At 39.6% G+C, this 26,838-nt stretch overlaps 1 protein-coding gene across 1 annotated transcript; it reads left to right on the forward strand.

Moving 5' to 3' along the window:
- On the forward strand, positions 1 to 26,838 carry LOC104156853 (dedicator of cytokinesis protein 3-like; the record flags this gene model as incomplete). Its single annotated transcript, XM_009695408.1, has 15 exons — positions 1 to 87; positions 2,032 to 2,136; positions 5,619 to 5,760; positions 7,089 to 7,255; positions 7,791 to 7,877; positions 8,340 to 8,519; positions 9,517 to 9,600; positions 10,885 to 11,001; positions 12,304 to 12,425; positions 13,915 to 14,050; positions 14,534 to 14,681; positions 20,394 to 20,512; positions 21,461 to 21,548; positions 25,752 to 25,834; positions 26,332 to 26,838. Coding segments are annotated over 15 exons (2,172 nt in total), but the record flags the coding sequence as incomplete, so codon positions are not given.

Genomic DNA, 26,838 nt, shown 5'->3' on the forward strand with positions numbered 1-26,838 from the left:
AGCTGGGAGTTTGGAATCCCGCTGTGCAGAGAACTGGCCATACAGTATGAAAGTCTCTATGATTATCAGAGCCTTAGCTGGATTCGGGTAAGTAGCAGCAGTTCCTCTCCTTGCAGGTTCTCATGTCATTCCCCCGGGAATTTTGCTCTCCTGCCAGAACATTCTGAATTTAAAAAATAATCATATTCCTTATACAACTCCATGCATTTACAGTGACTCCTTTGCCATTGATTCATTTCAGTGACTTTGTAGGTTCACTGAAGTAATTCCTAAGTCTGCTAGCAGTACTCCCATGAGTATATGGAGACAGCAGTCACATAGGACCTGGGCTTGCTATTGCAATTGCGTATTTATATGTATTTTTGCATAAAATATCTTTTTTGTTTCTTTTTTAAAAAAAATTACATATCAATATTTCATTTTAATTCCAAAAATATCAAGGACAGCTTGTGCTTCAGTTGACATAAGAGGAAAAAGAGAGAAGAATGAAGAAGGCAAAAATTTATGGCATTCTTGTCAATTTACAAGAATCTAGTCCTCTGGTAAAACCAAAGATGTGATGAAATCAAGGCACATTTGCAGCATCGTGCTTTAATCAGAGAAAGTCAAAGTTCTGATTGTTATTTAAAAGGTTTATGGATGTGAAATGCTCTTGTCCCCTGGGGTAGCATGCATATATCAAAATTTAAGATTTATGCTATGTGGATGTATTCTTATACACACTGGTTTAAATTCTCTTTACAAGTCAAATTTATTCTCCTGTGAAGATACCTGTCTAACTAGGTCTCATGAACTGCATTTCTGAAGAACCTGTTTTCTTCAAAGTGGCCCTAAAGAAAGCACGAGTGACTGTCTTGGTTGTGCACTTGTTTATTGTAGACATCTAAAATAGAGCAGTGTGAAAACTTATCCTGATGTATGGGAAATACCATATTGGTAAAGTGATCATGAATGATGAGCAAACAAACTTACTAAAGGCATGCATCAAGACTTTCTTTCCTAAAACATTGGTAAATTAGATAGTCTTGCTGCCTCTTTATTATTTGGATTTAATTAGCTGGCAGGTGAAGAGCAGCATCTCAGCTGCTTAGTATAACCAATTCACCTCATCCTTTCACTCACCTGTGCGTGATCTGTTTTCTGTTCAAGTTTTCTAAATTTGTGTTGACCTCAACTGACTCGAATTTCTCCCCACTCTGAAGTTTTTCTCTCTGCCATTCACATCATTCAGTGCATTCCTTTACTCTTCCTGCACTGACTTTAGGACCTTCTCCAAGAGAACAAAACCTTGATGCAATATTCTAAGTCAAAGCTGCTGTTAGGGTTCCCTGCAGTGGAAGCAATGAGGTCAAACTGATTCTTCTATTTAAAAAGCTATCTTTGTGCTATAGTGAAATTCTTACGAGCCTTTCAGCTGAGATTCAGTTTGGCAAGAGGTCTTGAAATCCCACTCTTGATATAAATGCTAGCACAGTGCCACAAAACCAATAACTGGAACTAGAGAAAAGTCCTTTTACTTTTTCCAAACCCCTTTTTTCTTCCATGGTAAACCTACTGGTGCATAGAGCTGTAGAAGATGTAATTTTGTTTCACCCTTTTTCATGCCCCTCAACTCAATTAAGGCAAACCCAACTGAATTGATATAATTTTCCAGACAGTAGTATAGATTTTGAGCTGTAGGAGAGAATAGGACACTATGGGCCAGGCAACATAGATCTAATCTCAGCTTTGCTGTTAATTCTGCAATGCAAAGAAAATTACATGCAAGACCTGTTTAATTTAAAAAGAGATACAACAGAAAAATTTTCCTGTGTCATCTCAAAAAAATGTAAAATGAGTATGATGATACTATAGTCTGTTCCATCATGTGGACTGTTTAATTAATAATTTTTATCTGCAAAAGAATTTCGGTCTTTTCATAAAAAATTGTGGGGGCAAAAGAAGTAATGTGATATTTAAATGTGTCTTGAGATTCTGATGTTTTAAGTGCAGCTTTAAGGGTCTGACAGCAGCTGTCTTTTTCCTCCATAGAAAATGGAAGCCACCTATTATGATAACATCATGGAACAGCAGCGCTTAGAACCTGAGTTTTTCAGAGTTGGTTTTTATGGTCGGAAATTCCCATTTTTCCTGCGGGTAAGCCAGACTTACACAAAATATGACAAAGTGACCAGGCTCAGAGTAGCAGTTAAGGCTTTGTATTTTTGTCATGGAGATATGATGTCTGCCATTCAGCTTATTTTTTTTTACATCTGCATAAGTAGAAACAGCTTTCTGGATGAACTGAAGGATGTAGTCCATTGGGAATGTTCTTAGGAACAGAGATCAGAAATTTGACTCATGCCTATGTGTATTTTTGACGATCTGCAGATGCAGCACAAATTGCCTCTATATTAAGCAAAACGCTGTATAGCAGCAACATTGGGTCATTACTCCACTAATTTTCATCATCTCAAATTATCACGCTTTAAAAAGTCTCACATGACAGAATGATTTTAATACCAGACTGATGACTCTCTTGTGCTATCTACGAGCGAAAATTTCCCCTCTCTTCAACAAAAAGCCTAGCAGTTTCTCCGGACACGTCCTTACTTTGAGTTTATTGTCTGCTGGTGTATACAGGATCAGCTGGGTCTGCAATCCGTTTGAAAAGTGAATTACCTTCTTTTCCTAATGAGGAATCAAACTTAAAGTGGATATTTGTTCATAGGATGTCTTGCTGCTAATTCAGAGCAAAGAAGGAATATAATCTGACAACTGCTGTAAGAGCTGTCTGAAAATTGATGGTGGATGCCATCTAGCTTGACAGGACAAGCTAACTTGAAGCATGGTTTCAAGGACTGGAGGTGCATGTTTTTTGTTCTCCTTAAAGAAACAGTTTGACGAGAGATGGTACCACTCTTGAGTTCTACAGTAAGAAGCTACAAAAAGCCAAACTGTGGACCATTTTTAAAATTGCACTCTTGAATTTCCCTCTGACTACTAAGTTTTTTGGTTTTAACTAGGATTTAAACATTGGTGTTTAATTACAGTCTTTTAATGGAAACACGGGTGGGGGAAGTAAAGGCAAATTGGAATTAATCAAGGTGAAAATACCAGCGGATAAAGGGTGGCTTCATGTTAATTCAAAGGTGAAGTTGAACAGCACCATAATGTAGCAGCCTGAATCAGTGGGTAGAACACACCTGCAAAGGAATCTGAGGAAATGACAAGTGTTGCAGTATGAAGCAATAGGTACCCTTTTGTGAAGATCTCCAGAGAAAGCTGACCTAACAACAGATGTTTCAGAAAATGAATGACAACAAAGTCATTATGGCACATAAGCATTCCTACATTTGAAGTAATATCAGGGAAATCTAGCTTCTCTTACTGTATTGTGGATCCTACAGTTTTATCTTGGATCCTGCATGGCCTATGTGTTTAATACTGCACGAGTTTTCAGTGCACAGCACTTACTCTTTGCAAAACGGTGTAACAATATGGATACTTGGCTGGAGACATTAACAGTGAACATGAGCGTACATAATTATAATCCTTGTTAATTCTGCAATTATATTTGGTAGCAGTACTTCTGATAGCAGATTACTAATGTAGCAATCTCATTAAAAGTCATCCTCCTCTTTTCTCTCTCTAATGATCCATACAGCATACACATTGCGAAGCACAGACTAAGCCCATTAGCAATCACATCAGCATGGATCACACTGTAAAGAGATTGGAAGCAGCTATTCTAGAGAAGAAAAAGATTTACATGGATTTTAAATTTTCAAATGGATATGGGAGTGATTTAAAGTGATCAAATAAATGAGAAAAGGACATGGAGTTATTTTTCTATTGCTGTATAGCTTAAGAGAAAATAACCACTTCTTTCTACATCTTTGATTTTGAAAGCCCTTTGTCTAGAAAAGTCATTTTTCCTGTTTCTATGAATTCTGCATCTATTTCAAGCCTTCCTGGATAAGGAAATTAAAACTGTCCATGTCTTCCACCTACCAGAAGTTCAAGTAAGGCCTGACAAGCCACAGTCTGAGATCTTGTGTCGACATCTGTCTGAAAAGTCTATTAAATTTAGCTTTGAGGTGTTTTGAGGGCATTATTTTTAGAATCACAATAACTTTATTTATAGGCTTACAGTTTTCTGGATTGCTGCAATCAAAAGCTAAAATAGAGAATGCAGTAAGTGTCATGAAGACATTCACCTTCAAACATGGACTCACTCCAAATTTAATAATAGCTGCAAAGTTTGGGCATTACAGACTGAACTGTCAGGATCCATCATGCAGTTTTTCTCCCAGTTCATTGGTTGCTGTGACGGATGCATACAAAGTGACATATGTCACAGCTGGAACATGAGATCTGTTCCATAAAATTGAAATGCAAAGCCAAAGATAACTGCACTCCTTGGCCGTGTTTTATGATTGGGTTTTGTTGCTTTCTCTGATTTTGCTACAAGATCAAGAATGGCTTGGCCAGAACCCTTTTAACAAAACATTACTGAATATACTGCAGCTTCTAAATGCAAGAAATAGAAGGGGCGGGGGGGGAACTGTTCTTGTTTGCCAGGATTCTTTCTTTGTTTTATGTTTTTGCTAGGATTCTTTCATTGGTTTATGTTTCCTGTACTTCTAGTTATTGTTATGTGTATGAGAGTTAAAACTACCAGAATTACAGAATTTGCCTGCTTTGGTTGGTCTTGCACCAGGAGACATTAACACCAATCAAAATTGTGTTTTGTGGTAATAGAGTTAAGACAATGGAATACAATCTTTATGACACTGAGGACTTTAGAAATCCTGTTAGCTTGCTGTTCAAAGTTTGAGATGGCTCAAAAAGCATCCAAGAACTCTCCGCAAGTGGTTTAATGCCTCAAGAGGCATATCTAAATGCAAGCTTTCCATTACTCCAGAAACAAAATTTTGTTCATCAAGAGGAAAGTGCTTTCAGGGCTGAAGGGGAATTTGCTAAGTGGCCACTGAGAATACTTGGTAAGGCTTTTCCATATTACTGCACGGTAGACAGGGGAGTTCCTGAAGATGTATTGTTCAGCATGATCAGAGGTGGATTGTACAGCTATGACAATACAGCAATGATTAAACAATTATTTTTGTGAACATTTTGTAATGACTTCTCTCTAAGGATAACTGACAAATTGATAAACATATAGCTCCCTCTGTTGTATGAAATCCTCAGGACTTCTATCCATCTGGTGTAAATTGTATTTGACAGCAGCTTTCCCAGCAGAGCTGGTGACTTAGTCTTAAGTTTTGGATGATATGTTTCAATATAGTCCAATTACAAAATAGTCCCTTTTCAGTTGTCTGAAAAGCAAATAAGAAAAGACGATAGAACCGAATGCTACGTGTGTATGGGTCAGAGGCATCTTTCTGTTGAGATCAGTGGAATAGTCTACTTATGCATCATGTCTTGATGAAATACACTGTAAAGAAAACGGAAGGAATAAAATATCTCGGCTGTGTTAAATGAACATTTTACTTTCACGTTAGCATATTGACATTGTAATTTATCTTTGGTTTTGAAGCAGTAAAATTTAAAGTGAGATAAAAGTCAATAGAATTGAACTTACTTTTAAGGAGACTAATTTATGCTTGTCCTTGCAGAACAAAGAATATGTATGTCGGGGCCACGACTACGAGAGGCTGGAAGCCTTTCAGCAGAGGATGCTAAGCGAGTTCCCACAAGCCATTGCAATGCAGCATCCAAACCACCCAGATGACTCTATATTGCAGTGTGATGCCCAGTGTATCCTTCAATGAAAGGGCAAGCTATGATTAGAAGCACTGTGATAGAGCACAGAGGAGGAAGGTATTGAAAAGGTCATCAACTTGGATACCTCAGTTCCAAAGTGTCTTAGGTAGAGATGGATATGGACAAAACCATACCCCTGTCTACAGTAGACATTAACTGGGTCATTGTGCTACGTATTGTTGGAGAGAACGGTCACTTTTTATTCAGGGAGTAATGCAGGTCATATTCAATGTGTAAGGGAAATAGCTGTGCTTGGCCACATCTGCTTGGTCGCATCTGTCTTTTAGCCTTTACCAACAGCATTGCTGTAATGCACGTTTTGTGTCATTAAAAGTATTCCTTATACCTTCTCTTGGAGAATATTTTGTTTTGGCACAGATATTAATTCCAAAGTGTTATTTTCCATTGCTTTTATTTTTCACATCAGTATTATTTTTTTGTAGTCTCCGTTTCTTTTAAACTGCTGAATTATACCTAAGGCTTTGAATCTCATTCTTCTCATTGGTAATCTGTACTGTGATTTGATGCAACCAATACAATTCTATATACATTTAAGGACTGAACCACATAACATTTAATGGGTCTGCAGAGACTTTTGGAGAGTTTAGTCATGAGAACACCGCTGTTTGGCTTGTGTGACAACAGCAAGGACAGTGCACAGGACTTTAACCATAAGGACATTGTCAGCAAGTGAAATCTCCTGAAATGAGTTGCTGTTTCCCACTTGTCTTTCATAACGTGTGCTTTTCACTCGTTTGCTATAGAACACTGATACTTTCATAGACAGAGGGGTTGTTTGTGTGTGTATTTTGGTTGGTTTGTTTATGCTTGCAGAGATTTTGTCTGTAGCACTGAGGTTAAACTAGTTTAATTAAACTGGACTGTAAATTGATTAAATTAGGACAACATTGGTTTGCACACAAAGCTGAAGTATCTAAGGCAAAATTTATTGAAGAGAAATATTAGATATTTAGGTACCTATATGCATCAAGATCTACTAAAGTTCCTGCACAAATGAGGCACCTAGCTCTAAAACTAATAGGAAAGGGGTATTTTGCCTGCTGTAGGTATTTTGGATGTCTTACTGCATACTCTCTGCATCCTCAGGTATCTTCCTCTTTGGTTAATCTGGCTGTGAGGTACTGTAACTCTGTAGACTCTCCTGGTAGTTCTAGTCTAGTGTTCTGTTGTTTCACTTGCAAAAGAAGAATGAAACAAAAGAGGAGCGTGACTTTCTGAATTCACCATCCTGTTTCTTTCCACAGCAGAGATAGCTTTTCTCTTTGATGTCCTGTGGCTTTCTTTGACTACATAATCTACAGATTTACAGATATACGCAGTGACTCCCATCCCAGACAATATAGATGTGCTGCAAATGGACCGTGTCCCTGATCGCATAAAGAGCTTTTACCGAGTCAACAACATCCGGAAATTCCGCTATGACAGGCCCTTCCACAAAGGCCCAAAAGACAAAGAGAATGAATTTAAGGTAGAAGTAGTGAATAAGCCATGTTTAAGTGTTAATCTCTTCAAGGAGAATACTGTCTTGTTATTTTATGCTGATACAGTCTTCCAAGTAACCCTGATTTGATGGCCAAAGATACTATAGTAACTCAAATAACAAGCAGCTGTTGAGTCCAATGGTTACACACCTGACCTGGTTAAAGCATTGTCCAGTTTAAAGGTGAGTTATTTTAGTGCGAGGACAAATGCATTTTGAAGCATGGGGTTCTTTTGTTTGGCTGGATTTTTTTCTTACTGCCATATATGTCCACAATGTCATCTTGGTTCCCATGACAGAATTGGTGGTCAAACTTTAAAAATCCTAAGAAATGTTTACAGCATACTGAATTCTGGTTTTGTTGTTCAAGTGACTTTCAGCATGACGTTCTGCAAAGTAAGTTAATGCTCAGGAGGCTAATATTTTCTTTTCTGAACTTTACCCCCTTAGCATCTGTGGTAGGAGTACAGATGATGTGATTGTGATTCACTGTGCACCTCACATCCTCAATTACTCTTTGCAGAGCTTGTGGATTGAACGTACCACTCTGACCTTGACTCACAGTTTGCCTGGGATCTCTCGCTGGTTTGAAGTGGAGAGAAGAGAACTGGTAACATTCATAGTTCCTGTAACTGGGGTTTGAAATTATGAGTTACTGAGGGCATGGGATAGGCAACTTAAAACTCATTTGGCTGAAATCTTGCAGTTTAAAATTATGAAGTTTACCGATGATTAAGTATGTCCTTTTTCCACCACCTAGTCTATATAATTGCTGAATGTAACCAGGGGAATTATGTGAGGGAACATGACAGTATAATGGAGACAGCGCCAAAAGGACGGAATAATTGCATTGTTGCCATGTCTTCAGTATACAGAAAGAAGTTATCACAACTCGGTGACCTGAAATACAACATTGCCAACAGTAAAGTTTGTTAATGTAGCTAATTTTCTACAAAGCAGTAAAAAGTAAGAGAGATCACTGAACAGTCCTAGAGTATCATTTCATTACAAGGAAGATAATAAATCTCAGTGATGTGTCCATGGAATGAAAGTATATTTTATTGCCTTTGAGGTTGAAGTAAGTCCTTTGGAAAATGCCATTCAAGTGGTTGAGAACAAAAACCAGGAGCTGAGAACACTGATAAGCCAGTACCAGCATAAACAAATGCATGGTAACATTAATCTTCTCAGCATGTGTCTGAATGGAGTGATTGATGCGGCTGTTAATGGGGGAATTGCACGATACCAGGAGGTAAGCCAGGCTCTGCTTCTGAATTTAGTATCACCTTTTTTTCAATTTTATTTCCATTTCTGTTTCAAAAACAGTATGACTTAATAAGATAAGAAATTTTCATGTACATTATCTAAACGTGAGGTTAAAACCCATACTTCGTTATTCTGGATCAGTGCTTGCATAGGCATCCGTCAACAGGAGGCTCCAAAGGTGGCGATGGGATATCACATTGAAGTAGGTATGGTTGACAGTGGGGTTTCTCAAGAATGAAACTTGGCTTACCTCACTTGGAAATCCTCACTTGGCGGGTAAAAGTGTGAAGCAGATTTTTTTATACTGCTTACATGATAAATCCATTTTGCAGTAGAAGCAGTGGGACTCATGGTAATTGAGACTGATTTGGCCTGTAATCAGGAAAAGCCACTAATTCGTGCTACTCAACCATTACCTTTGCTAGCCTAATCTCAGACTCACTGTAACCCTAAAATGATCTTATACGCAGTATGTTATCTGGCATAATCTTTGGCAAGCTGTTACTTAAACTCTGCATTGCAAACGCTAAGTCTAGGGTGAAATACCAAAAAATGGCAGCAGCAGTCCAGGGCTGTGGGACATGTCTTCCCTAGAGAGCTGTGAAGAGAATGCTCTTCATGCTTTACATTAGTTACCACTTTATTCACTTAATTCCTTGAACTTTAGGCACTTACATGAAGGAAACTATATAAAATTCAAATAACTGGATGATACAAGGCTTAGTGGTATTGCTCATCACTATAACATGGGGAAACTTGGTCAGATTCATGATTCAACAGAATCATCTAGGTTGCTAAAACTGTACTGTAGCTTTACCTGGATCCCAGAGTGCTAAGAGCAATAAAACTGAGCTGCTGCTGTTAGCTTTAAATATATTTAGTTTTCCTAAGATTTTTGGACCTTTTCCTCTCATCCTTTGACACTAAGTTACGATGAAATATCTTCCAGTAAGCAGAAGACTTTTTTTTTTCTTTTCCTACAGGCCTTTTTTGATAAAGATTATATTACAAAGCACCCTGGAGACGCAGAGAAGATCACACAGCTCAAGGAACTCATGCAGGAACAGGTACTGGTTTTCAGATGCAAAAGAACATTGCTACAGTGTCTGGATTCATCAGCGGTCAGTCTAAACGTACCAGGTCCAACTGATTCATTCAGAAACAAAGAATTTTGGTACAGGAGATCTAAAGTACCTTTAAACAAAAAACAGGGGTAGATGGCCAAGGAGTCTATGAACAAGCCATTCACCTTATGGGACATAAGATGAAGCTCAGCTAAAAGTACATTAATTTTGTTGTCTCCATTTATTATCCAATACACATCTTGCTGCGTTTCAAGCCTGCCGTTCATTTTTGGCATTTTGAATTATGTCTCCCCAGTAAATTTCAAAGATAATCAGAGACGGGACAGTTCAGGCTTGAGATTAAACTGGCAGAGCTACATAGGAAAACTTAATGCCTATTTATATTGTCTGCAGTTTTATTTTTCCTTAGTGTCTCCATGAAACATCTTGGTAGATTAAGCTAGCTGGATGCTTTGATGGGAATGAAATCAGAAAATCGCATCCCTCTTAACTGAAAGTTTGGCAAGATATACTCCATTAAACAATGTGTCCAAGACTGAATAGAGAGCTACTAGGCCTGTTTTCTTCCAACAAATCACTTAACTGCATTTCAGATTTCCCATCTGTAAAATAAAGATAATGCTTATCTCCCTTCAGTCCTCAAGAGAATGTTTGAAGATTAATTAGTTATTGTTTGTACAGACTTTGGATCATGTAGGGAATTATATACATCTTAAGCCTGCTATCATTACTATTTTCTTTCATCTGAGAGCTTATATAATCTCATTCAACTGCTAATATTATATGTTTGACCTTTGAAAAAGTGACCTTTAAAAATAATGAGCAACAGAAAGAGTGACTATGCATGCCACACTGCCACTGCTCAGCTCAATTATCAGAAACTCCTTTTAGAAATCTCTGTTGGCAGCTTTGACCCCTTCTCTGACACTGGGTCGAAGGAATTTTCTTTGTCACAATGCATTATCTGAGTAAGGACGTAAGGCTGTTCACTCTGGAGAGGGAATCAATCTGGTAATTTTTTACAGTTATCTCTTAACAAAAGTAATCCAACATGACATAAATGTACTTGTCTTGCACTTAAAGTACTTGTTGAAGCAATATGAACTTGCCAGGTCTCCTAGGCTTGCTTAATTATCAGCAGTCTTGTAAATGAACAGTGGTATATTTTACAGTACTTTCTTGCACACTGACAGAACTGCAGGACAGGCTTCTATCTGTTAGACACAACTTACTTGGTTTTGTGATGTTACATTTTCTTTTTAACAGGTACATGTCTTAGGAGTGGGTCTGGCAGTCCATGAGAAATTTGTACACCCAGAAATGCGTCCCCTGCATAAGAAACTGATAGACCAGTTCCAGATGATGCGATCCAGTCTGTACCATGTAAGCTGGCAGTCATTTTTCCCATTTTGAATTATGCAGTTATTATTAAATTTCTGTCAGTTGCAGTAAGGTTCACAAAAACTGTGTGGATACAGCATTGATTGAACCTACTGGATTGCCAAATTATCAAAAGAATTCTTGATTTTTGTGCAAGAAGGAACTCCTAGTAAGTATGTTAACTTAGCCTTTAATTTAAACTAGAATTGTTAATATTTGTATGTTTTTTGTTGTATCATGAAATAATTGTAAAGCTTAATTTTCAGTTACCGTCTCACATAGCAGAAAATGATGGAAAACAGAGGAAGAAAGATTATCAGAAAAGTGTTAGATGTTGAGCTCTTCAAAAGAACTGCCATCATGTGTAGTAGTATGACATGGGTTAGGCCCTCCAGAGTTGTTTTTATATAGACAGGGACAGAAATTCCTGTTGGTTACTTTAGGCATCCAACCCTGGTGACCAGGACATGCACTATTATGGCTCTATAGTTCCTATACAGTCAATGGAACTGCCTCCAGAGCATGGTTCACACCACCGCCTGTTATATACCAGAAGTACAAATACCATCCCCTAAGAATGATACCTTTCCTTCTATGTGTGCTCTGCTGTACGTTAGTATTCTGAGACAACCATGCTTGGGACATCTTTGCCAGGTGGGTCTCAGAAATTTGCAGTGCATTCTCCTCTTCCTGGTATACTGAAAGCTTTATGGATACCTAGAAACTATCTTGAACATCATCACAACCAAACTAAAGGATATCTTTCTCTAATGTAAAAGTATTATTTGAAATATGTGTGTTAGCACTTTACTTTCCAACTGGAGTATGTATTTTGTAAGGTAGATTCTAACTTGAAGGCTTTTTCCTCCATTCTTAGGATGGCCAGAAATAACAGCAACAGAATTTTAAAATATGGCCTTTCTCTTTCAAAGCAGATGAGATGCATACAGGTCGCAGTTGCCAGTTTGAGTTCACTACCTTTCTTGAGGGTTTGGACAAGATCTGTATTTTTGAGTCCACATTTCTTTTTTGAAAAATGTAGGTGGCTGTAATTTAGGCCACACTATGCCTCTATTTTCCTCCCAAATTCCTGAAATAGTGGCTAGAAATTCCAAAATTCCTGAAATAATGGCTATTGAGATTAAACAGAGAATGGGGTTGTAAAACACTGAAGCTCTTTATGCTGTGGAAACACAGGATAACTGAGGATAACTGTAGAGAACATGGAAACAGATCAGGATTTTCCTGAGAAGAAAAGCTGTAATTTTCCATGACCAACTTAGTTAAAGTATGTTTCCTTTGCAGGAGTTACCTGGTTTGGATAAGCTGAGTCCGGCCTGTTCTGGTACCAGTACACCACGCAGCAATGTTCTGGTTTCGCATGGACCTATGAGCCCAGAGAGCATAAAGCTGGTGCATCGACACAGGTGCCCTGGTTTTTTCTACTGAAATATGTAGGATCTCTGCACAGTGTTGCATTAAGATCCAAGGATCTAAGAAGTGGTTAACAGTACTGCAAGAGGAGCAGGATGAGTTTTGGCAGAAGTGCCTTTCGGCTTCATTCAGTGCTAATTATTAAAGTTTGAGGATTGGAATCAAAAAGTTGAGAAATCCAATTTGCAGCAAATGCTGAACACCTCCAGGTATTACTCCATCACTTTACTTACTGTAGAGGCAGAGACACACATCTGCCGCTCAGATCTCCAGATGGAGTCTGACTTCGGAGGTTCCAACTTCTCCTACTTCTGTTATGCAAACAGCAAATAAGTGGGTCCTTATCTACCATAAAAGGTAGATTGTTTAGATTGCTTGTTTTAGAACCCAACTCAATATGTACCCATTTTTAAGGATCAAAAACTGTTCACATCATTGTTTTTTATAATTCTGATCAAATTGGATCCCAAATATAAGAAAGGCTGCCAAGGTGTTTTGATCAGTATACCAAAAAATGGCTCAGCCTTCACAGAAACATATGAAAATGTGGATGCTTATTCAAACTGAATACCCATCTATAAAAACTGAGATAATGATTGAGGATAAAAATTGGGATTTTCAGGGCAAAAGAGTGGTTTTGTATCCAGCCAAAATTGCTTAATTGAAAATGTACATATCCATGCCAGTATGAAAAATGTGACAGGAACGTCACTGAGGTTATGAAACTTTAATTGTTCTTCCATGTTTATTTCTCTTGGTGGGTCTACATAGCTTAGCTGTTTCTAAAGCCTGTCGTGAAAAGCTGTGGGAACTTGGTCTTGACTACATAAACCCAGGATGGCGATGTTCTTTTTACTATTAAAATTGAGTAGCTCTCATACTACTTTAGTGGCTTGGCAGTTGACAGTTGGTGTCTACGTATTTGTGTATGTGATTCAGAGTGACAAAGAAAAAATTAATTCCGTGACTGAGATCAGGGTGCAGGCTGCACACCAGCTGGGCTGTATTAATTTACTGTCAGCTGCAAAGTTGCTTTCAACTATAATGCTGAGGCCCAACAGATGCAATAAGGAAAACTGTATTTTGACCTGTGTGTCTTGTGCTTGGCTCCTTTTGGAAGCTGCTCCCACTCATCGTACTTCAGTGTTAAAAATGAGAGTGGTTTCACAATGTTCTGTTATAAACAAAACAAACAGGCACACAGCATCATGACGTGATGTTATCCTGGCTTTGGATTCTGAAATTCTACATCCTAAGTACTGTGTTGTCTTATATGTAATTTATTGTCACGTCTTTCATATTTACTCACATTTATGGATTTCTTTAAGCTTATTGGGCTGACTTTTCAAAAGTGACATCTAGTGATCTAAAGCAGTAGGTAACTGTAGGCACTTACTAGCTTGGTAAAAATCAGGCTTCATAAATTAAAATGAAGGTTCAAAAAATAATTATTCCCTTGTTCTGTTTCTGTTTTCATTCCAGCCCACTGAACTTGCTTGGTTCAGTCCGACACTCATCATCCTCTCTGTCGTCCCACACCTCCAGTGAAACAGGAAACCTGGTTATCCTGACAGACAGTTCTGTGGGGGAGACTCCTGAGGATATGTACCACATGCAGGTACAGCTCCCGCACAGCCAGGAGCAGTTCTTAGAAACCGCACTGAACATGCCCTGGAGGATTATGCTTAGGAGGAGTACACTTTACCTATGCACATGCTTAGATCTGTCCTGGGATAGTCGTCTCAAAGAACTGAATAGGTAGAATATAACATTGTTCAAGAAAGATGACAGAGTAATTTGGGAAGAAATCTTCTGTATTTGTACAGAAAGTTGATACTGTGGTCCAAGATCATAGTGTTGTTTTCAGAAAGTGAGATTTTAGTTGGCATGTTATTTATCTGACCTTTCAACAGAAGCAGTTAGTATTGCTCTTAGTTTGTGGGAGAGTGAAATTAGTCCCACAGTCCTGAGCGCAGATCTATAGTGGCCTGCGCTGAAGCTGTTTCCTAGACAGAGGCTACGCTGGGTGACCTGAGACAGGTAAATATCTAATGCACTGATCCACTCAGTTCTCTCTCGATGATTTCTCTGCCTCCTGCAGCTTGTTTACCCTAACTCCAGGTACCAGGGCTCAGTCACCGACGTCTCTGTTTTATCCTCGTCCCAGGCTAGCCCTTCCACCTCAAGCTTGAGCTCTACTCACTCGGCACCGTCTCAGATGATTAACTCTGCCCCTTCCAGTGCTCGAGGTAAGAATGGATGGGCACAAATGAAGGGTTAACTGGATCTGCAGGCATCCTCTCAACCTGGCAACGTTGTTGGCTTATTGGTGAAAGACCACCTACGCTGAAATACACCACTGTTTCTCTTTTGGAGCTGTAAATGCCTCTTCAAAAATTATTTCTTAAGAAACGTTTTTCATTTTCCAGAAGTGGATTTAATAATTTTTTTTTCAGCATTATTTGGATTGTATCTCTAACAGATGCTGGTTTCAGGCAGTTGAATTTCATGATGATTTCTATTGTTCCACCAGACAACTGTGGCAGGGAATCTAGAGGAAAACAAGAATAGTCTTTGGTACAGTACTTAAAAGAGAGAGATCATGAAGACAGAGGTGAAAAAATCATTTTACATGTTTAATGAGATTATGGCACAAAAAGGAACTTGAAGCAGTTTAGCAGAAATGTATGCATACAAAAGCATATGTACACAATGAATGTTGAAAGGTACAGATTTTAAGTATTGGAGTTAAAGAAGGGCTTCCCTGCTGGGAAATTCTTGAAGAAAGAAAAAATGTAACAACAGACTCTAGGGGTACTCATACTGCCTTTGCTGTTACAGTAGCTGGTCTTGATACTGCTAATCATTTTCTTCCCAAGCCTCAGAGCTGAAGCAAAACCACTCCGTGCAATCCCCTGACTTTGGTAACTTCTATTCAAGTTTTTTTTTTCCTTTCATTTTGGATTCTTACTTGCAGGTTCATGAATTCCTATACCTCTTTTCACAGGCATCTGATGAAGGTATCCAGGATATAGTCAGAGATAGAGGCTGTTATTTAAATCTTACCCCTTTTTCCCATACAGTGGAACTGTATGTCTCCTTATGGACAGAGCATACAGAGAAGGGCCCTTTCTCTCAGGCCAGCTTGTTTTGTTTTGTTTTGTTTTTTCTCAATCTTGCAGTAAAATCTTAATTGACTGGCTGTTGTTACAGCACAGATGCATCAAAGTGATTTAATTGAAGGATCAGATGGAGTAGGAAGGTGAAAAATGGACATCTTCATATAAAGGCAAATAGCTTCACTAATTACCAAGGGCTGGAAGGAAAATAATGATGATTCAAATGGTAAAGTAACTGGATGAAACTGGCATTATAGGAAAGCGAAGATGGAACTGAGTTACAGGGCTATCATGTCAGGAAGATGTCCTTAAATGTCAGCTGGCATATGAGGTCTGAATCTTTTGGAGGATCTGAGGCATTTTGGTGCTCATAGTATTTCAGGCTGTTTTCCACTTTAAAAGTCCAGCGCTCACAGTGACAGGCTGTGACAGTCTTTCTGAGCTTGATGACTTCGCAGCATCACCAACTTCCCTCTTTACTGTATTCTTTGCTGTTGCTTAGAAACCAAAGTGATGAGTGCTACGAAGAGTACTGTGCTGATGCGTGAGCCAACAGCACCTCCCAGAGATGAGAACTAGACAGTGTAAATGACCACAAACGAGGAAACAATAAGAGAAGTAATGATTTTGAAAAAATACTTCAATATATATATCTGTTTGATTCTTCACTTACTAACATGTTTTGATAGCCTATGATACAACATTTCTTCTCTGCTAGTTTTGTTCACTTTTAAGTTAGGTGAGCACAGCTTTCTGACATTACCCACTGATTATGGGACTTCACTTCTAGTTAAGTCCCAGCTGCTCTCTGTTTCACAGTGTGCAAGTCACTATTCTGGTTATTATGACACAGCTGTCTGGAATGGAGTTGTTCGTAATGAGAAAAAGCCCTTACACTTAAGTTCCACTGTGGTAATACAGCTTTGTTTTTCTCCTGGGTGTTTTTTCCTTTTGTTTTGTTTTTTAATTGGGTGAATTTGATGCTTGTGAAAATGAGAGACCAGTATCACTGGCTGGAGCAAGGTACTTCACAAACATTACATGTGCAGCTCTGCCAATGCACCTCTATCTTTTTTTTTTTTCCTTTTTTTTTGGTATTTATTTATATTCTTTTTAATTTAGTGCTGGTGAAAGGTGCTGGATTGACAACACTGGAGGCTGAAGCCCTCTATTTATCCACAGAACAGATACAGCATGGGCGGCAGCCGTGCAAGCTTCCCCACGCTGCCCCCACCAATGTGCCTCATCTCTGTCCTGGAGGGACCACCTCTAGAGGTGAGAGGATAGTTCAGTCGCCATGACCCATCCAAACCTTGGCCTTTCTGCTGAGACTGCCAACAAAGCTACAATAGTCACGATGCTGCAGTTAACCACTTTTCAGACGGGAAGTATACGAAGGCCAACAATTCATTTCGTACAGGCCACCTAAATTTATCAACTTAGCATCTTTGTCACCTGTGGCTTTAACCTGAGCATGGTTATCTAGGATTTCAAGGTTTCTGTCAGATCTTTAAATGCTCCTCTCATTGACTCTATCGTTAATGTAGAGGTGAAAAAAACACTATCCCATTTTCCAGATACTTATACCACCTTCTCTGTTTAACTGCAGAGTCCTTTCTGGAGCTCAGCCACTAGCACTGTTCTGAGGAGATGGGTATCTTTGTAATATAGATTAGTTCCATTAGTGACCAAAGCAAGCCATGGCCATTTGTATTAAGAAACCAGCAGGATACTTCCAATTCTCCACTTCCAAAAAATGACCATTTCATTGATGTTTAAAACAGCAACACAAGCAAATTATTTGGCTTGTCCCAAGAAAATAATAAAGGCATTAGTCTAAATTTTTTTAAAGGATAGTCAAGACAGTAGATTAATGATTTATCATTGAAGAGCAGATCGAAGCAGCAAACCTTACACTAGTTATAATACACGCAAGTTAGAGCAAAAGTCTTAAATAGAATTGTAATCAGAATACAGTAAGAATTTTCTAATTCTGTGCTAATGATAAAGACATTACTAGTTACTCTGTTTTTCAGATTAACAAGTATGTATCTCAGTTTTCACCTGGCTTGACCATTGTGTAGCTTCTTCCCAATCAAGAAAGCAACACCGTTGTTGTATGGCGGATCATTAAGAAATTCAGAGGTTGTTTTGGCTTCATTCGAGGTGGCTCATGAGGCACTGCTCTAACCTTACTGGAGTTAAAAGATTATGTAAGCCCATGTTCATTAAGCAGAAATTGTAATGCAAAAAGGCCTGGAAAAACCTAAGAGCGGGTTAGGTTTTTTTCAGTAATGTTATATAAAATATGGTTGTGACTCCTCCGATGCACTCTAAAGCAACTCCCACTTGACACTTGATGACCCACCTCTTAAGGCATCCCTACTGCTTCCTCAACACAGCCCCCTTTTTAAGGTGTAGAAAATGAGTCCTGGTGGCTTATTCAGTGCTTGGCAAGAACCCATATACTTAGATTAAAAACTTCGTTCTTAAAGCAAAAAAAGTTATGATTTGGTGCAGGAGTGAACTGTTTTCATAAGAGTAATGAAAATGATCAATCAGGAGAAAAATTTCATTGAGTTTGGAGTTTAACTACAGTAGTTGTCAGTTTCATTCCTTAAAACCAAGACTTGTCACAGGTAGATTAACATTTTCATAATTAAAAAAGAAAAACTACCTCTGGCTTCAGCATAGGTATTCCTTTCTCATTAATGGGATGTACAGTGTTGCACACATCAAGTATACCAAGGTACACGCTAAAAGGAGTAAGCCCTGATACATGCTGCAGCATTTTATATAGCCACTGGCTGCTGTGGAAGCTTTTAAAAGCTTTTTTTGACTTTGTTTTTTAAGTTTTGCCGGTCCCTGAAAGAAGCCTTAGTGATTGTGCTCTCTCTCTCTTCAGAGAAGCAGGCCTGATTATTAATAAAACTTCAATTATAGCCACTCCTCTTGCGGCCTACAATTCAGAGCTATCAGTACTTAATTTTGTTTGCGGACTGCATACTTGGCATAATCTGTTACAATTTTTATAGCTATAGTGATTTACAAATTTAGGGTACCAAACAGCAGAGCTGTTTTGTAAACTAGACTCTGCCACCATATTTAGCACATGTGGGATTTTTCAGGTCATGCAATGCAAGGTCTGTGGAAACTCTAATCCTATATAAACTGATGGCACATAGAGGTGGTTTGCATCTTAGACATAAAAGAACAAGGATGGCAAGATGAATAAAAGGGAAAAGTTTACAGTGTAGGTTGTGCTGTGATGTACTTCTGGGCACACCTAAAAGTTCAGCGTCCTTGCATCTGTCATGCAGAAACAGGACTATCTGTGATGTGTGAGTAAAAGAGACTCAGCATAAAGCGTTAACACTGTGTTCTCCAAGCTGATATTGTATATAAGAGCAAATAATGTTGTCTAATTACGTTTCTGTTTTATGTCTGGGGAGAAAATGAGTTCGGAACTAGAATGCAGATACTCTGCAGCTGTTCATGTCGGGGTGGAAGCGTAGATTAATCTGCCACCCCTGATGGAATTGTTGCAATTGTAGGACATTATCCTGCATTCTGCTGGACACATTGTTCCTTCCATTGTGTGCTGAATATCAGTCCCCAAAACTGCATGTTTGCTTTTGCTGGGGTAAAAGCTGCATTAACCAGCACCAATGCCTTTGCTCATATGTCAGAGTGCTGTTCAGGTAATGTGTGTGGTTGTGGACTAAGTTTGCAAAAGGGGGCATGTATTCCCCAAAAGCCGGCATGGCTCTGTAATGCGCTGTGTGCTGCCATCTGTTAAGTGCGTGTTTGTGACGCAATGAAATAATCAGTGCAAATTACAGCTCACTCCAGCAGCTTCAGAACATCAGTTCCTGCCTAATATTGTGCATCCCAAGGGATGCGTGTATCAGTATTATCAGACTTCAGGAAGTCACTAATGAGAATCATTCTTCTGGCAAATCCATTGTCAGCTGTTGCCTATCAGAAGGCATATTGTTATGTGGCACTCATCTTGAAGGACAGGAGTCCCAAATAAGTCCACATGCCAGGAAGCTGTTTACATAAAAGACCCCGATATCTTAAATTACAGCTGTACAGATAACTAATAGTTAAGTCAAGCATATTCCTCCTGTGTAACCCTAAGCATTGGTAAATTTCCTGTTGTCATAAAATGTCTCAGTATAGCAACATGTTCAGCAGTAATTACACATTACCCAGTGGCATTACAAGCACAGTGCCACCCAGATTTATAGAAAATTCTGTTTATTATTGGGTTTTGTTTTGCTTAAAGAGGAAGCTAACCTCTTTAGTATCACCAACTAAATAGCAACACCTCAGATTATCTCTACCAGAACTGAGGCATGAAGTAGCTTCCTGTAGCTTCCTGCTTTAACTGAATGGTGTATCTCAAGCTTTTATCCCTTTCTTCCATGTTCAGTCTGAAAATGCACAATTTTATGGCATTTGTATAACTCTACAATACTTTATGGGCAAGGGAGCATTAGGCACTGTACAGCACAGCCACAGCTGATTCCACACAGATGCCCACTTTTTTTGTCTGGTTTAAGAGGAAGCACTTTGCAACATACAACTAGGGACGCATACATCTTATACACCTTACGTGGTATGTCCTTAATTGTATATAACAAGCCAGTTCTTATTCCATCCTCGTGCTATGCAACCCACCAACAGTTAGCTGCTTAGTGGGCTCAGCACCATGTTTTCTTGAGTCCTGTAAGATCATCCGTCTGAATAAATTGCAAAGGAGGACTAGATCACTGGGCATGCGGAGACATGGCTGTTGTTTGTCACGTGTACGTGATTATTCTCACTTGTTTACAGGCTCTCCCTCTCTACCAGATAAGTACCGCCACTCTCGGGAGATGATGATGTTGCTGCCAACCCATCGGGACCGACCTAGCAGCGCCATGTATCCCACAGCTATCATGGAAAATGGACAGGTATCAGATGTAATTTCTTTTATGTCAGTTCAACCACCTGAAACTGTGACTTTCTTTCTGCTATTTTTGACCACCTTAAAGCTTTCCTTTTTATTTTTGGAAAGCACAACTTACTTAGGATCATTTGCAGAGGCAAAGCAGAACTTTTCGTATGAATCACCCACCCCCTAGAGCCACCCACTTTGGTAGTCAAGCGATACAAATTGTAATGATTGTTAAAATTGCAGATATGCCCTGTGAAAATGGACTCTGCTTACTTCCCATCTTTATCCTATGAGCCCTGGTCCACTGCAAGTAGTCATACCATTTTATTTATTCATTCTTCTAGAACCATGGCTGTCCTGCACTCTAGCATCAAAGTTGATTCTACATAGCTTTGTGGTGATTGCCATATTCTGTATGATGGTATCAAAATCCATGAGAGGCTGAAATAACATACTGATACAGGGTCTCCAAACAATTTGTGCCTGTATCTACTACTTTCTCTGGACAAACTGAAAATTCAGAGTGTGCCTACATGTATGCATTTTAATCTGGCCCTGGCATGCACTTTTGAAGAAAATCTCCTGATCGTGCCCACTTACCACGCTTCATGTCACATTGTGTCTCAGAGCATGCAACCTCAATTCTTTCAAATGAAACCAGAGCAAAAGGTAAGCTCCAGAAGGGCCCATGCATTTGAGCTGATAGTGGGCACAAGACCAGGCTAGAGCTAGTTTGAAGTAACTCCTCCAGAGAACACTAGCAACATGAATTGTGGGCCCTCAACACTGTTACACCCTAGAGATCCACTTGTATTGCTATTGTGGACATAGCCTAAGGTTCGCATGAATTGTTTTGTTAAAAAACTTCCTTTGCTTAAAAAAAGCAAACAAAAAGCCCGAGGGTTCTGCACCAGTTGGTCTGTAACTTTTTTTACTTTTCTTTGCTAACTTTCTTCTCCCTTAGCCTCCAAATTTCCAGCGCGCCTTGATCCAGCAAATGATTGGACCATGCAAACCTTGCAGTGATCCCAACCTGTCTGTGGCTGAGAAAGGTACTCTTTTTCCTAGGTAGCATGTATGCTTTCTAAAATATTATTACTCTGGTCATGCTGCAGCAAATAACAAATGGGCTTCTACATTTCCTGGCAGAGTACGTTCTCTCACATTTTTTTAATTAACAGTTTAATTAACTGGGCCTTCTGCCAACCTGTAGTCACTTCAAATCATTCACAGAAGGGTGGAGTTGCACAAACCTCTTCATTTCAGAAAGCTTTCTGAGTTTAGCATTTTGCTATTGAAACAAATCCTGCAGCCTTTATTAAGCAAAACTTCCAAAGCGGTAAATGAGAAATTAACTGAAAGAAGAGTGCAAGATTTGGATTGTATATTTAAATAATGAGATATACTGCTTTTTTTAATATGCATTTATTGTTCAAAATATTAACATTTCTTGTAATCCCTCTCTGAGGTAGTTTTATATTTATTTAAGCTTATCATTAGGAATGTATGCTTTTTTAAGTCATTGCTTTTAAAAAAATAGGCAGAGCCCTTGCTGAAAAAAAACATGAAAGAAAAGAAAGTTAGTTGGTTTGGTGTAACAGAAAAGGAGGAGCTTGCAAAAGGGGTGCCATGGACAAAGTGATGGGCTCAAAAAATTATCAGAAAGGCAGCATTCTGAAAAAGCAGAAGGTGACAAAATTCACAAGTCAAAATCTGAAATAAGGAGGCTGCCTAAGCAAGCAACAGTCATGTGTATGGCTGGGAAAAACGGTATCTTAAAGGATTTTTAAGGCCAGGAAAGACCATTGCAACTCCCTAGTCTGACCTACACAATGCACTCCGTTAGACTTTTATCAGCATTTTTGTTTCAGTAACTGTGCCTGAACTAAATTGTATCTTTCTGACAAAAAAATCCAGATTTTATTTCAGAATTTCTAATAAACCAGAATCCACTACTTTAACAATGTGACAACCTTACAGAGCGATCCAGATTGAAACCAAAAGCCAACGTACTGTTCTGAATAAATGGCAGGGTGATGACTTGATGACAAGAATGAATGATGACAACAGAGAGTTAAGACTAGGGGTGAGGGATTAAGAGTTCCATCTTAGCCATGTTAGTTTGAACTGAACATACGACAGAGGCAGTGAGATCTTTATACAGGACAGGAGAAAGGTCTTGAAAAGGAAGGTAGATAAATATTTATTACCTGTCTAGGAAAAAGACTTGAATTTGTATTTGTGGGTGATATCGTGCAAGAGTGTAGTATACAGCGCAAAGAGAAGGGGATCAAAGACAGAATCCCCTCCAGAGGCCCAAAGAAGCTATAAAAGACACAGGTGATAATCAGTAATTGTTCTTAGGAGATGGCGTGACAGGAATCCCAGCTCTTCAGTCAGGTTGGTAGCATAAATGCAGTTACAGGCATTTTTTTGCAGCCCTTGAGCCCTCATCGTTCTTTTTAAGTCAGGATGCCATCTGCCTTGGTTTTTGTTAACAGTCATGCCCTGTGAATTTACCCACCCCCTTCCTTGCCATGTCAGAAGCGCTGCTCAGTAATTCTCATTGACAGCAGGGTGACATCCATCGCCCAGAGCAAAATGGTTCAAGTGCTGCTTCCCTGCTAATTAAACTCGGCCACCAAGCCACTGAACACTGTTATAGAGAGAGAGATGGGCTAGGACAGAGCACTAGGAGCTCCCTGGTTAGGTTCCTCCCTGAAGCGTTTTGGATCGAACACTGGTTTTCACAGGCAGCAGCCACTCCAAAATCATCTGACCTTAGGATGATTTCCAGCATTCCTAAACACTCAAAAGGCTGTGACTGAGGGAACACTGAGAAAGTATAAACGGATTACACACTGGGGTACCATGCTCTCTTCTTCATGGTCTTCTACTGCATCTCAGTGTTTTAAAAAAAAATAAACCAAAAAACAAACAAGCACAACAATCATTTTACAGGGCAAACAAATCAGGTTTCGTTCTGTCCTTTTCACTTGATGCTGGTGTATTGCAGGAGAGAGTAGTCTGGCTGGCACTGTTACGCATCTGGTCCCTCTGTTTTAGCCTTCTGACACCAGTTGCAGTAGTGCAAATTGGAGCACTCTGGCAAGTGTACAGGGATGCTCAGAAAATTCATCTAAAGCCACATTACTTGTGTTGAGATGTAGCCCTTGGTTTGAACCTGTTCTTTGTCAAGATTCTTAATGTCTTCTTTGCATGCCTTTCTCAGTTTGAGGGTCTCTCTTTAAAAATGACATTTACTTTCGTACTTTATGGGCTTCGTTTTGTCTGACGAAGCTGTCACTTTGTGATCTTTTTTACTTTAGGGAATTTTAGGTCTTGGGGAGTCTGTGTTCATGCTAAATCATGAACTAAGGAGGAAAAAAAAAAAAAGAAAACAACAATGAAGAAACTTTTCAAAGTCATTTTAGAAAAGAAATGCATCAAAAATGGCTGCAGGCATTTTAATTAAGGAGAAATCCTCTTCAGATATCAAACTCCATGTTTATTTCTCCAGGCTTCCATTTTCCAAACTGAAGATGGAAAAAGCTATTTTTATCTCAGTTTTCTTTGGTAGGCTCACTGAATTACTTTGTTTTCCTTTTTTCTTTGCTAATCTGAAAAAATTGCTTATTTGTTTTTAAATAAACATACAATTATTGTATGTCTCTCAGAATAAATCAAGTCTTGCAGTGTGTCTGGAAGAAAGGAAGGCGCATTTTAATACTGTTTAATGTTGACAGAATTCTCAAGATCTTGAAAAATGTTCATGTTAGAAAGAAGCAGCTTTCATTTCTATGAAAAACCAAACACACAAAGATCATACTCATAGCTGTTATATGAGGAAAGCCTTCCTCTCTATATACTTCCTGATTAACAAAGATTTGATCTCTTCACGTGACTTTGTAATACAAGGAGTTTGAACTGCTGTCTTTAAATATTTTGTGATCAAAATTCTTAATCAACGCTGTAGCTTAGTAAATCAGGGCTTTAGAGTCGTGATTTCTTTTGTAACAGATTGAGGTGTAATTTCCCTCATGTCCTTTATTCAGTCTTCACTTAGCCACTGTAGTGCAGCAACAGGCCTTCCTGTGTTTCATGAGGGTTCTGCCACATGTTCTCTTCTGCTCTGTCACCATTTACCACCAAGTAGGACAGCTCAGAACTGAGATCTAGCTGCCATTCCATCAATGAGACTTCATTTTTACTTACTTGCTGGTTTGCAAAAAAAACCCAGCAGAGTTCTACTGCTCTTCAAATTTGCTAGAAATGAGCCAAGGGGATCATGGAGGGGAGATGGGCAGACTAACACTACAATCACCTAACTCCCGCTTCCTTAACAAAGCAACCTATAAACTTAACACACTGATGTCTTTGTATGCCTTCAATCCTACTTAACCATTCACCAAGTCCCTAGAATCTGTCTCTTTACTGCTAAAGAGCACACTTGGAAAGCCAGTCCTTCTGGCCCCAAGAACTCCCTGGTATGTTACCCAAGTTAAATCTGTTTCAATCCTTCAGCTGTGCCAGCAGCGCCCAGCAGCTGGAGCCTAGACAGCGGAACCCGAGAGGCCCTGCCATTCCTGTCTGCCCACGTTGGGAGCATCTTGGCCCCACCAGTGCCTCCCCGAAGCCTGCCCCATGGTAAGGAAATGCCCAGCAGGCCTGCTGCAGAATGCCTGCAGTCATGCACAGATAAATCTAGACCACCTGAAAGCTGACCTTAGCCTTCCCCCTGCCTCCACCTCCCTGTAATAAACAATGAGAAACAAAACCCCCAAAGTCTTTCCTGGTCTGCTAGGTTAGCCCTGGACAAAGTTTTCAATTCTGTTTTTTCCAAAAATCTTCAATTTTTTTGCAGTCCTTATAGTAATACGGACTTGCCCTGATTTGGGGACTAGATTTAGGTGTGTGAGGGTTGAAGTTTGGCCTGGCTTCTTGCCAATGACCTTCTTCAGCCATAATTTAAGGTTACAAATCTATTAAATGAAACTTCAAATGTTCATTGTTTACGAGCCTGTTGCCTTGCCATGAGATCCTTAATAACAGGGGTGGGTGGAAATCTATCTTCTTGTTAGCATTTTGTGTGTGACAGATGCACCCCACAGTATCTGTCGGAAAGGATGCCCTAGGTTGGAGTAGAGTTACCAGCATTTGGAGCTGTTGCCTGGCATTACAGAGTCTAAAACGCCAGCTCTTTTGCTGCAGTGAGGCAGCACAAGTCTGCATTTCTGATCCTTGTCTCATTCCAGGACACTACTCTCTGCACTTTGATGCCTTCCACCACCAGCTCAGTGATGCTCCTCCGGCACTGCCTGCACGAACATTGCGCAAGGTAAAAACGAAATGGCAGGAGAGCAGAAAGGGATGTAGAAGGAAAATAACAGGCTCCTGAAGGAATCCCCCTGCTCTGTTCCCACCAAGCAGCTTTTGAATATACAAACACTATTTTTAACATGCTAGTAACTTACACATGAGAAAATCCACTGAAAGCTCAAAGTATTCCAGAGTTGAATTCTATAGAAATAACATGTGTTGTAGGCCCTTCCACTTTGCTTCTTTGTATCCTATGCTGTGACTTCAGGCACTCTGATTATCACCTCAACTACTGTTTCTTTAACAAATAGCTCTGGTGGTGTTAAGCACACTTGTCTGTCCACAAGAGGTACTTCCGTACAAGTCATATAAACCAATACTCATTGGCATTTTGAACACAAATGGAACTGCAGCATTGTTAACATCACTGTCAAAACCTGAAATGTGGAACAACACACAAGATGCAGCATTGCCTCCTTTGTCAATTTTAACCTGGTTTTGTTTTTTTCCGAACAGTCCCCTCTTCATCCTATCCCTGCATCACCCACCAGTCCACAGTCTGGTCTAGATGGAAGTAACTCCACTTTATCCGGCAGTGCCAGCAGTGGTGTGTCTTCCTTGAGCGAGAGCAATTTTGGACATTCTTCTGAACCACCTCCTCGCACAGACACCATGGATTCTGTCCCCAGCCAGGCCTGGAACACTGATGAAGATCTAGAGACACCCTACCTCCCTGTTAGGTACAGTCTCTCTGAGCCTGATGTCCTAGAGTCGCTCAAATCCCAGCCATGCCGAAGCCACTCTGCTCCATCTGGAGTCATTCCTCAGGACACCATGGACCCTCCTGCTCTACCCCCCAAACCTTACCACTCCCGGCTGCCAAACATGGAGAATGAGGAGGGGATGATAATTGAAGATGATGACAAACACCGCCCACTGCATCGTAAAGTGTCCCAACCAGTGAGTGGTGGAAAGGAAGAGCAGGCCAGGGTAGCATGGGAGCATGGAATCAGTGAGCAGTAG

Source organism: Cariama cristata, unplaced genomic scaffold, assembly GCF_000690535.1.
Source record: "Cariama cristata isolate BGI_N322 unplaced genomic scaffold, ASM69053v1 scaffold40012, whole genome shotgun sequence".
Taxonomy (NCBI): Eukaryota; Metazoa; Chordata; class Aves; order Cariamiformes; family Cariamidae; genus Cariama; species Cariama cristata.